The sequence below is a fragment of the Arvicola amphibius genome, chromosome 3 (genome assembly GCF_903992535.2).
Source record: "Arvicola amphibius chromosome 3, mArvAmp1.2, whole genome shotgun sequence".
Taxonomy (NCBI): domain Eukaryota; kingdom Metazoa; phylum Chordata; class Mammalia; order Rodentia; family Cricetidae; genus Arvicola; species Arvicola amphibius.
In genome coordinates, this window is record NC_052049.1 from 69,529,485 (window position 1) to 69,542,033 (window position 12,549).

The 12,549-nt window shown below is 40.3% G+C and overlaps 1 protein-coding gene across 6 annotated transcripts in view; it reads right to left on the minus strand.

Moving 5' to 3' along the window:
- The window catches only part of Mctp1 (multiple C2 and transmembrane domain containing 1), a 592,391-nt gene that overhangs the window by 54,642 nt on the left and 525,200 nt on the right, over positions 1–12,549 (minus strand). For all 6 annotated transcript variants that reach the window (XM_042054767.1, XM_042054765.1, XM_042054766.1 and 3 more), the window contains one exon: positions 8,525–8,578. In XM_042054767.1, the coding sequence (XP_041910701.1) occupies positions 8,525–8,578 (54 nt within the window). The remainder of the gene's footprint in view (positions 1–8,524; positions 8,579–12,549) is intronic.

Consider the following 12,549-nt stretch of genomic DNA (forward strand, 5'->3'; position numbering starts at 1 on the left):
GCTTTCAAACAATGACATGTAGACTTCTTTTTAATATGAAAGACTGACTATAGCTTAGGCTTGTTCCTAACTAGCTCTTATAACTTAAATTAACCAATTTATATTAATCTATATTCTATCACTTGGCATTACCTCTCTTCCATTTTGTATCTTCTGCTTGCTCTCTGTGTCTCCTGGAGAGCATGCCTAGATTCCTCCATCCCTTCCTTTTTCTCCCTGGAAATCCCACCTATACCTCCTGTACCTCCTCCTATTGACCTTTCAGATTTTATTATACCAGTCACAGTAATACAGCTGCACACAGTGCACACATATCCCCCAACAGTTACTGAAGATTCTGGTGCAGCCAATCATTTCCTAAAGTTGCGCGCTCATCAGATAGCCCCAGTACTACTGAATCTTTGACATTCCCTTAACGTTTCCTTTTGACTATTACCACACTAATAGAGAGCTGCATTTTTTGTAGGTGTTTGTGTAGGTAGCATCTGTGGTCAAATTCTTATCATCGAGGAAGGATTCTTACTTTGTGAACTCTTTTAAAAATTTGCAGAGTCAATGTCTTTTATAAGGTAGAAAATTTCTTTGCCAAACAAACTTTGAGGCAGAATAAAAACCTTGGCACCATAGGCTCAGTTGGAGCATCTGTGATGCTTGGCAACACATCTGGTTCTGTGCTTTGGTGAGCAGACATTCTCATCTCAACATGCAGTGGTGTCAGCCGGTGTCAGCGATTCTGCCAGCAATCCTAAAAAATCGTGTCTATTTCTTTTTCATTGTCAACCTCCTGAGAGCCAGGGCTGACACACTGCTATTTTGAGATTTTTTTTTTTTTGTCAAGAAATAGGAGTGGAAGAGGAAGCTCATTGCTACAATCCGAAAGTTAACTAGCTTTCCCTAGGACCTGGCTTAAAGTATTTGATTGGTCTTCAAGAGAAAGTTTTACACAGAAATCCAACTACCACAGATTGGAAAGAATTCCACTCATACTTTACTGGATGGGTATTTTTTTTTTTTTTTTACCAAACTCTCTAGGCAAATATTCTACTTGAGTCTTCTAACCTGTCTTCCACTCCAGGAAGGCACATCGGGGGCAGAAATCTAAATATTTCAGGTCTGGTGAGGAGCAACTGCAGACCTGAATGAGGAGTGGCCCAATGACCCAGGTGTTGGCATGTGGAAGCCCAACAACTTGACCACTGGGACTCCTGGGGCCCAGCCCCACCCCAGCACCTAACCTAACCACCCACAATAAAGCAGTCACGCTGTCTGTCAGAAAGCAACCTCATTGAACACAGTATGAATTCCATTGGATTTTGGCGAATTCTAGGGAGTCTATCTGTTCATGATCTTCACAGACTGATGCACCGAAACACCCATTCTGTCATAGTTTTCTTTTGTCAAATTTGTGTTTCTAGAACGTACTAACACAAACCAGAAAAAGAGTTCAAATGAATGTCTATGGCAACACAACTTGAACTGACTATAATTAAATACAATTTCACTTAAAAATTTGCATTTCCTTAAGTATTTACAGAATGGACATTAATGTTAAGAGATAGGTGGTGAGAACAGAAGACAGGATTTTATAAGGAGATGTTATAGTTTCTATAAAAACAACACCATTTCCATGGTTTATAAAAGACGTGAGTCTCTCGTTTTTTTCTGGAGAATAAATCTAATTTTTTTTAATATCCTAAAAGGACTTGTTCCCTAAATGCGGGTGTTGCCCACTGCCCTAGGGCTGTGTAGGAAACACTAATGTAAGGAACAGAATGACTGTTTCAGGGAAGGAATCATTCTGTTAGGAACGAAATTCCGGTAGATGGCTCTGTCCCCACCTCTTCCAGCGTGCTGTCAGCAGTTTGGTAGCTCTGAGGAAGGACAATCACCCTTGTCTGCGAATGTGGCTGGTGGATTCCCGGGTGTCAGTGGGAGCCCACACCCGTGCTTCTGAGCACCACTAACTGGATATAACGGACTACTAAAACAAACATGAATGGGAAGATGATGTGTTGACGATGAAGGGAACTGAGGGAAGGGTATCATTGTATACTTGTACTAACTTCTCAGAAATGAAGAATTTAAAACCTGCTGCTCATTCACCAGCCTGTTATCTAAGGTCCTAAGTAGAAACATATAGTACTCTATAGATGCAAAATAACTCACCGTCACTTTTAAATTATTTTTTTCTGAAATAAAACTTATGGCAATTTGGTTAAAAAATAGTGTGATTTATATTCTTTCTCATTTCCATATTGAATGAAGAACTAAGTAGTCTCTTTGACCAAATCAATAAAGAAAAACTAGAAACTTACATTACTGCTTTACAATATAGTATTCTTACTGAAGTAGAGAGAACACAGTTGGAGGTAGCTAGAATAGCTACCATAATAAATTATCATAAACTTAGTAGCTGAAACAAATTTATTCCTTACAATTCTGTATTGCAAAAGTTCAAAATTGGTCTCATGGAGCAAAAATCAAGATGTGGGCAAAGGCTCTGGGCTAGATCCCTTTATTCCTCACTCCAGCTCCTGCATTTTCTCCACACTCACAGGCAGGCACAGAAGTGCCCACTCTGCCCAGTACTATGTATTTTGCAGAGTCAGTGCTCACAGATTGACTGCTTATTTCCCAGTAGGAATCCCTTGCTTCTCCACAGCTGTCTGCTGGTCCGCAGTCTCCTCCTGCTGGCCCGTCCTGCACCGCGGCAGCATCCTATGTTTGCTTGAAGAGCCAGATCTTGCATTTCTTGTCCCTGTGAACATGCTGAGACTTTCAAGTCTGCTCATTGGCACTGAGAACAGAGCCACCTGTCACACAGCTGGGGGACCTCAGCCTTCAGATTCTCCAGCTGTTCCAGCAGCTCTTTCTTCTTTCTGTGACCGTCCTGAGCCTTGAGCTTGGCCACAGCTGTACAAGTGGCTGCCACCTGCCATTTGCTCTGATGGCCTCTTCTACTTCAAAGGGCACTTGTGATTATATGGAGTCCACTCAGATAATCCAGGTAATCTTTCTACTTTTAGATAAAGTGATCAGCAACCCTCTTATTGGCTACCATCACGCCTTTTGCTGTGTGGTACAATGTATACGTATCTGTCTTGTCACTCCTACCCTCCATTGTCTACACACACTGTTCCCCAGTGCAGTAGGAAAGGGCTAGCTACCCAGTGTCCAGAAGTGGAAATCTAGAACTAACTAGATTCAGGCTGCAACAGCATGTCACTTATTGTTCTACGTATGTTCTGAAAATGGAATCTGAACTAATTTGTAACTGTACTTTAATCTTCTGTCTTCCCTGGGAAAGCCTGGTTCTAAAGCAGGATGAGGATGTCCGAGTCGGAGTGAAGAAAACAACTTGAGCATTAGTATCAACTCCACCATTTACTTCTTGTATTGCCTGTGCCATTCACTCATGTTTGGCTGAATCCATTTCCTTACTTCGGTTTGAGTTGTTTTTAATACTGGGGTTCATGCCCGGGGCCTTTTGCATACTAGGGAAGCACTGTACCATGTGTGTTACAACTCCAGTCCCAGTGTTATGACTGTAAAATAAAGCATTTTAACTGGATTATTTCTCAGCTACCCTCAAACTTTAATGTCACTATGGCTCTAGATGACAGCCCAGTGGGGCTATAGGCCCAAAGTCCCCCCAAAGTCCACAGGAGCCTTCCCTATATTTTGGCATTTTTACTTTTGCTTTTCACCATAAGGAGAAGAGAAGGGGAAAGAAGTGGCCCATGAGAAGCCCTGGGCCTGACCAGTCACCCCCGACTTCAAACTGAATATGATAACCAGCAATTGATTATTGTATGACAGCTGACACCAAATCTAGCAGTGGATCTAGTCAAGGAGCACGAAGACTGTTCCACTTTCACTATAGTTAGTGGACAGGTCTCCCTGGCTGCCAGATACAGATTAAAGCCATAGTTCTCTCCTTCTAGTCTATACAGCAAGTTTAAACCCCACCCCACACTCCGGCTTATGAGTATGATGGAATAGTTATTATCATGATTAAGTCACATTTTATAAGAATTTTTTTTTAAGAAGGTGAAATTATCTTTGGTGGCTGATGTAATCATGTGAGCCCTTAGTTAGGGCTGAACTGGGGGGACTCAAGGGAGAATCTCCATTGATGCCTTTAAAGACAACTAGGTCACTAGGAGCAGAAAGAACAAACAAGAAAACAAAGATTTCAGTTTCTCCAGTACAAGGAACTGGATTCTACCAACATGCTAAATCATCCTTTGAAGAGGATTCCTTTCTAAATCCTGCAGATGATAGCTCAGAGAGTCAGAAAGTGAGCAGAGAACCAGTTGGATATGCCTGTATTCTGAACTATTGAACACAGAACAAACACCACCAACTTGTTTTCTGCCTTGCATTTCACGGTCCTTTATTCTACAGACACAGTAAGAGAACAGAGGAACGCAATGGCATCCCAGGTGAACGTGACTTGATTTTTAAAAGAGATGTTTCCTCGGCCTTCCTCTACAGCCTCACTTGGTGTCCCCACCATGAAGTCCTGTCACTGACTGGAACTAGAAAATGCAATTTTGTCAGATTGAAATCTTTCCTCTTATCACTTAGAATTATCTTTCTTTCCTCCCTTACTGCCATTTGAGATGCAGAGATGTATGGATCTTGGCTAAGGTAGACACATGTTTGAGTTGGAGAATCAAATAAAAAAATACAGATTTCAAGAATTAAGGAAAACACTCTGTGTATTTTGAAGTAACTCAGATATGTTCCATTTATTGCTTCTAGCTGTCTGGAAACAAGTAACCTTGACATAACAGCCGAAGAAAAAGGAGAAGCTGTGTGAACATAAATACCCAAATGCATTCATCTCTTTTTATCAATAAACACTACTAGAATGTAATGCATTTGAATTCGATTTTTTCCTGTTGGAACCCAGCATTCTGTCTTCTGCTTCCTGATCCTGCAGCTGGATCTTATTATCAGAGCAGGGTGTACCGTGAGAAGCATGCCGAAACCCTTCAGACTACAAAAGAGGCTTGCCATTTGTGAATTGATTGTCTAGGTTATGCAGGTTGGCCACTGTATGGTTGTGCAATGTGGTACGAACACTACTATTTGCTAAATATCCATCTAGGATATTTAGCTAAACCTCTTTGGTGTATAGTCTAAAAGAGAAAGGAATTGATGTGGGGTCGAAAACCATCAGTCTGGAGCTTTGTGGTTGAGGGTGTGGAGAATGCTCTACAGAAAATGTAACCCTAGGATGTCTCTTGGTTAATTCAGAAAATAACACTGTCCCCAGAAGAGCTTAATGGTGTTCTTACACTATGCAAGTGAGTGAAAATATTAGAAGACAAAGATTCACATGCAAAGCTCACCATTTAAAACCCATATTTTCTGCCTTTGGGAAACGATGGAGTTGGATTAAATCTTAAAATTAGACTTAAGCAAATGTGAAGAAAAGCTTTTAGAAAGTTGGGTATGTATATGACCATACCCATACCCAACTGTGAACAGAATCAGGATAAACCTTTTAATAAAAAGCAAGGACAATGAACAAGAATTTTCAAAGCTTCAAAATCTGGTGATCCAAGGAACCCAGCACTGAGCTTTTACCAGCGTTACCCAGTGTCTTTCCATACTAAAGCCAACACTAAAGAAAAGCTATTACCAAGTATATCTTTATGGGCTTCAACTTCTCAGACCTCTATCTTTTCTTTGTGTGTAATTATGCAGAGGGAAAATACTACATGCTCAGATGAAATGAAGGACTTCAGCTTATGCCCACAGGACCTTGTCAAGTAGCCAATGACTTGCCCTTTCATTGTGAGTGACTAATATCAATGTTGCTCTAAAGAAAGACACTTTTCATAATCACCCAACAATCTGCTAAGTGAAAACATGTGCACAGGCTTAGGCGCAGCCTGCCAGGGGTCTCTACTGAATGGGAAACAGGTGCTCACATTCTGTGCCACGTAATACCCCATTTACCCCAAGTCCAAAGGTTACAGGACTAATAGCTGCCTTGCGGCAAGCAGCGAACGTAAGACATTAGTCCCGGTGGAACATCTGGGACATATTTTACATACTTGCAACATATGCTTCAGGTTCAATTAAAGTGAGGCTTTGGCACATTTATTAATCTTCTTTACTTTTATCCTATAAGAGAACCCATTGACCTGACCTCACTACTATACCATATAAGAAAACAGAGACAATGAGAGCTGGAGGTCAGTACCTGTTCATGTAGAAAAAAACACATTTGTGTTTTCATGAAATTCCACTATGCATACAAACTTATTGGAGCAACCAATGAATATTTTAAAACAGGAAATAATTCTTCTCCCATTCAGACACAAGGACATCTAAGACTTACAATGTGTGCTTTGTGGGAGCCAAGCCAACGGAGAAGCTGGTGAGTGGACGCCTGTAGGATCCTTCCTTATTTTCACTTTTCTAGTCTAAGAGAGCTTCAAAGTCTTCTGCTACACTTCAGATTTTCTTTTAGGTTCAGACACCATTTTCCTACTATCAGTTTCACTATGCTCGATGAAAGGAGGACCTCACCCTTATATATCACTCAAACAAAGGACTGGCTGATGAAGAGGAGCCCACTGTGAAAGCACGCTACTGCCTCTATCAGCTGCAAGCAAGTTCAGTTGAATTCACACAGTGACTGGAGACCCCTCTTTTCGTCTACTTTGGTAGCTGATCTGAAAATCTGTTAGAAGTAAGGTGTCAATTTCAGACAGCCAATCACTAGCTCATTATGTATACATACAGCTCCTGAGAGTTGGTATTGCCATCCAGATGTGTTCAATCAACATCTGTGTTTTGGTCAGCTGGTTAACCACGGATGTCTATTTGTTGCCTATACCCAAGATCTTCTCTATTTTAAAAAATGAACAAGAAAGGGAGAGACACACACAATACCAACAAACTGGTTAAAAATGTATGGGCTGACTTGCTGCAGAGAGACATGGAAGTAGTCGACTTCACTGGAGTTCCTATTCATTAGCATTTCTAGGGAAATGCCTGCTGCTGGGATGGGTCTTTATGGTGCCTTTAATAATAAAGCAGCAACAAGCAAGAAGAGCCATAACTGGACAGCAGCTCAGTCTTTAGCATAGGGAAGTAGTGATTCAGAGTTGGCATGTTGAGTTAAAGTATAGGTTCTCCACAGCTCTACAACTGACCTTAACAGTAAATCAGACATTACTTCCAGGGGTGTATGCTCATAGTATTTAACAACAAAAAAAAACTGTGTGTGTGTGTGTGTGTGTGTGTGTGTGTGTGTGTGTGTGCGCACAGATAAGAGATTTCGTTAGGTTATTTTCATCAGGATACTAATGACTGTATGAGGTACAGGAGAGGAATTCCACATAAAAGCTCTATCAATTTAAAAGCATTTGGAGCAGTATGAGAGGAAAGCAGGGAAGAAGCATGTGTGTTTCCATTCGACTGAAAACATCAAATATTAGTCAGGAAACACAGATTGTGAGGTAAAGTATTCAGTGTGACCTTTTACTCCTTTGACATTTCAAACACTTTCTTCCAACACAAACTCCTATCCTGGGGTTTAACTGTGCGTCTCTTCTGGAGTGGACGGTCAAGGACACAAATTGAGATGCTCTGATTTTCTTCCTTCAAAAACACCACGGCTTACTCTAACGGTGGTGAGTTTTGGGTGGAGATCAAATTCTATTTTTGTTTGCTAAATAATATGCAAGTAATTAATATTTTCTTCCCTGCCTCCTTATCTCATGTTTAGATAAGGTAACTTTAATATCTAAAATTGACCAGAGATCACAGCGCCGGAGAGTTTCTATTCTGCTTGCTGGAGAGAGCTGTTGTCCTAATCCCAGCCACCTCTGTGGTGGTACAAGGTCTTATTAATCTCTCCCTCTCCCCAAGAAACCATTAATGTAAACAAGCCAGAAATTCACTGCTGTTTACTGTGGTCACCATCACTAAGCCAACTAGCAAAAATATTGCAAGTAAGTCTCTCCAAAGGTCTTTCGTGATGGAGGAGGCATGGGGACGTTATAAGTCTAGGCAAGGGCAGTGAGCACAGAGTTATTTAAATGTCCTCCCAAGCACGTCATACACACGTTCTTTTGCTGAGCAATTCTTTGAAAATTATAGATGACATTATCCGTGTCCAATTCATGCAGAATCCTATTTTTTCATGCCTGCCTCCTTCCCCCAAAGCAGAGACTGATTTGTAACACTCAAGATAGGACAAATTTTCGCCCTTCAGAAACAGTTGTCAGTGTTATTATCTTCACAATAGCTATCAAGTTCCAGACAAGCTGATTTTTTTTTCTGGCAGAAAAATATTTGACCCAGCTCTGGACAAAAGCAGAGAGGATTTATAGCCATTTCTTCCTCTTTGCAACACGCAGCGGCATTGTTAGGATGATAAACAGCACTGTCCAATTTTCTGGACTCAAACCCTTCAACTCCTTTTTCAACTGTCTGTGAAAACAGTGTCATGTCTGCATCTCCCACACCCGGTACCCAGCGCTGGGAAGATAATTACCTTGTCATCTTTGTCGTCTTCCTCCTCTTCGTCCTCTAGCATGTCCTCCACTACCTGCAGACAGAAACACAGGTTGTTCTCGTGCTCTTAGAGGAAAAAAAAATTGTTCTGTCATTTTGAACCCTTTGGAAATGAAAACTTTATTAACATTTGAGACACATGCTCTGAGAGCAGAAGTTACATCGAGAGTCGAGGATTAGGAAAGTGCTCAGCCTTTAATTGATTAAAGTCAGGGACCAGAAACTCAGTCAGGAGAAGCCCATTCATATGAAGTGTTTGGTGTCAAGGAATCTGCAGTACACAGAAGGTAAACGAACGTGCATTGCAGGCTGCTCAACATCACGAAATTTCCTTCTTAGCGCTTCTGCTGCCTGCCTGTCTCAGCCAGGCATCGTGGATGTGAACTGAATAACGAGGCATGAAGAACCCTTCTATTTCTTTTAATTTCTGTTTTGCCCAACTATAAGATAAAAACTGTCTCTGTTAATTGATTCACACTGGTGGCCTGTGGCATAAAACTAACTATGAATATTTCTAATGGCTCAAATTTTAATTCTGATGTATAAAATCAATTCTTGATTGATTTGCTCTGAGTCCTACTTTCTATTTTGTGGGTTACCTGAAATATTTCTTTTATTTCTTTGTCATTTTTGTAAGAATCATTAATATATATTAAGATTAAAAATATATTCCACAATTAAACATAATTAATAAATATAAATTACATTGTCAAATATGCATACGTTAAATTTTATTTTTGTGAGACAGGGTTTCTCTGTAGCTTTGGAGCCTGTCCTGGAACTAGCTCTTGTAGATCAGGCTGGCCTTGAACTCAGAACGATCCGCCTACCTCTGCCTCCTGAGTGCTGGGATTAAAGGCGTGCGCCAACGTCACCAGGCTTAAAAATATTTTTATTTTATTTTATGTCTGTGGGTGTTTAGCCTGTATTTATATTTATCCACCACTTGCATGCCTGCTGCCCTTGGTAGCCGGAAGCAGGTGTCAGATTCCCTGGACTGGAATTGCAGACGGCTGTGAGCTGTTGTGTAGGTGCTATGAACTATCCTGGATCCTCTGGAAGAACAGCCAGTGCTCTTGACATCTGAGCCATCTCTCCAGCCCCAAAATACATATTTTTTAATGGAAAAGTTATTTTGTATTTGACAAACAATTTTTTATTTCCTCTGGGCAATATGTGATTTGAGGCTAGTGAATGTAGCTTCTTAAGGGCCAACAGGAAGTTTGAGGATTGTAAGGCTACATAGTAACTTCCTGGCCAGCTTGAGTTACAGCATGAGTGTCTGCCTTAACAAACAAACTAGAATTTCACATTTTAAATAAATGTTTCCCCACAATAACATGCACATGTGTGTGCACTCTGTGTAGAAATCAAAAATAGAAAACTCCTTGGAGGTGTTTTCCAGGTAAGTCTCAGAGGACTATAATTACATAGGAAGTAAATTCTGCATAATTTCTAATTCACGTGCTGCTTTTTCTAATATAGTTTGAATGTCTCAAAATAGAACTGGTTGAAACAAAATTATCAAGTACTTTGAAACTTTTCTCAGCAAACTTTTGATAATGATGATACCCAATCCTTTTGTGTGACTTTTTGATACAAAACAAAATTAAGACTATAATGCTGCGGAATTGCATAAACTGAGATACTGTGCAGGAATTCCCAGGTATTTTCTCTCACGTCTTCTAAAAGCCTTGTGTGACTTCAGCAAATAACTCAAACACAAATTTCCAGTTCTTAAGAACCAATGAATAACCAAAGACATATGAAAATTCCAGAATGCTTCCTAATTTAATGCCATACTCTACATCTTTGTTAAAAAGCAGGACTTGTGGCCTTCCTGTAGAATAATGAAGCCTTTCTGAGAAGAGCTCCAGTCGGACAGTATGTTGTGTTGAGAAGTTCTATCACCTAGGGGACACGCAAGTGACCCAGTCTCACAAACAATCTGCACTTATTATACTCTCCACCGTATTCACACTGCTCATAAGTATTTGTTCTAAATCCCTTGCCAGGGTGTAGAGTAAAGGTAAGTTCTAAACAGAAGGCGGGGCGAACGCACTGAGAGTCCATCAGCACGCACACCCACCCGGGGACTTAAGGAGGAGCTAGCAGACAAGCCTTCATGAAGACTTTTAGTTTTTTCCTGTTTAAAGCATTCACAGTATAAATATTTTCCATATTTATATGTCAAGGTGACAGTTGTGGTGATGGATGATAGGGCATTCAAATCAAATTACTTGTCATGGAGATTAGATTTCATCAAGAGAAGTCACTGAACCCTCATGAGATTGTTTTTAAATGACTTTATGCCACAAATAAAGAATAAAATTATCTTACAAAATTTATATTTAAATAAAAGACTTTTTCTTTTATTTTTTTTCTGTTTTGCTAAAGTTGGTCATCAAAAGTCATATTGAATACAAGAAAAAAAAAACCTCAAACAATGCTGAGGCTACTTATAATTAGAATGTGTTATTGTAGGGTCTGGGGTGGTTGCTTAGTGAGTACAATCCTGTATTCCGTACTCAGCACCAGAAACAAATTGTATCCTGTTGCTGGTTGTTTTATTACTCTTTATTTGTCTGGGGGAAGGGGGCTGTCACCCAGCTCCCAAATAAATACACACACAGAGATACTTTTTCTTACTTATGAATGCCTGGCTTTAGCTTGACTTTTCTTTGTTTTTTTTTCTTTTCTTTTTTTTTTTTTGTTTTTTTTTTTTTTCGAGACAGGGTTTCCCTGTAGTTTCTAGAGCCTGTCCTGGAACTAGCTCTTGTAGACCAGGCTGGCCTCGAACTCAGAGATCCGCCTGCCTCTGCCTCCCGAGTGCTGGGATTAAAGGCGTGTGCCACCACTGCCCGGCTGTTTTTGTTTTTCAAGGCAGGGTTTTGCTGTAGTTTCAAAGCCTGTCCTAGAACTAGCTCTTGTAGACCAGGCTGGCCTCTAACTCACAGAGATCCACCTGCCTCTGCCTCCCAAGTTCTGGGATTAAAGGTGTGTGCCATCACCACCTGGACATAGCTTGACTTTTTTCTAGCTAGCTTTTCTTAATTTTAAATTAAGCCTTCTATCTTTGCCTCTGGGCTTTTACTTTTCTCTATTTCTGTATCCTTTTCATTACATTTTACTCCGTGGCTGCTGTGTAGCTGGGTAGCTGGGCCCTGATATCCTCCCCCATCTTTTCTCATTCATTCTTCTCTTCCCAAATTTCTCCTTCTACTTATTCTCTCTGCCTGCCAGCCCCGGCCTATCCTTCCTCCTGCCTCACTATTGGCCATTCAGCTTTTTATTAGACCAATCAGGTATTTTAAACAGGCAAAGTAACACAGCTTCACAGAGTTAAATAAATGCAACAAAGAAGAATGAAACACATCTTTGCATCATTAAAATAAATGTTCCACAGCATAAACATCTTAAAATAATATTCCACAATGGCATCCTCTCTCATCATAGCTCACTTCTGGAAGGCCAGTGTGACAGATTATGTCCTGAATATTGCAAACAACATAGTAGTTATTCAAGAAATATTTTTAGTTGGATAAATTGATAAATTAATCATCTGTCTGTCGTACCCATATGTTTGTTTTTGTGTTTGTAGTGTCACCTTTCCTGCCTCAGTTTATCAAGTGCTGGAACTCCAGACCACATCACTGTGCCTAGCTCCAGGCTAACGTTTGCATAAGCCCTGTGGTTTGGTATCTTTTTCCACAGAGCTGACCTAGCTCACTTGGAAAGACAAATAGAACCAGTGATGCAGATGAATAAAGGCAAATGATCAATTTTTTTTCCAGAGTGGCTTGGAGAAAGTATCATCTGCATCTAGTCATTACGATCCTGGGATCATCACTATCAAATTAATTTTCAAAGCTTCAAAATAGGAAAAATAAACCACTAGGATAATTTACATATTTTACAAACGATATTGTGCTCAGTGTGACTCAAGGAACTCTACAGAATCAGGCTCTTTGGCAAAACCCAAACTGTTATTGCCCTGCCCGAGTG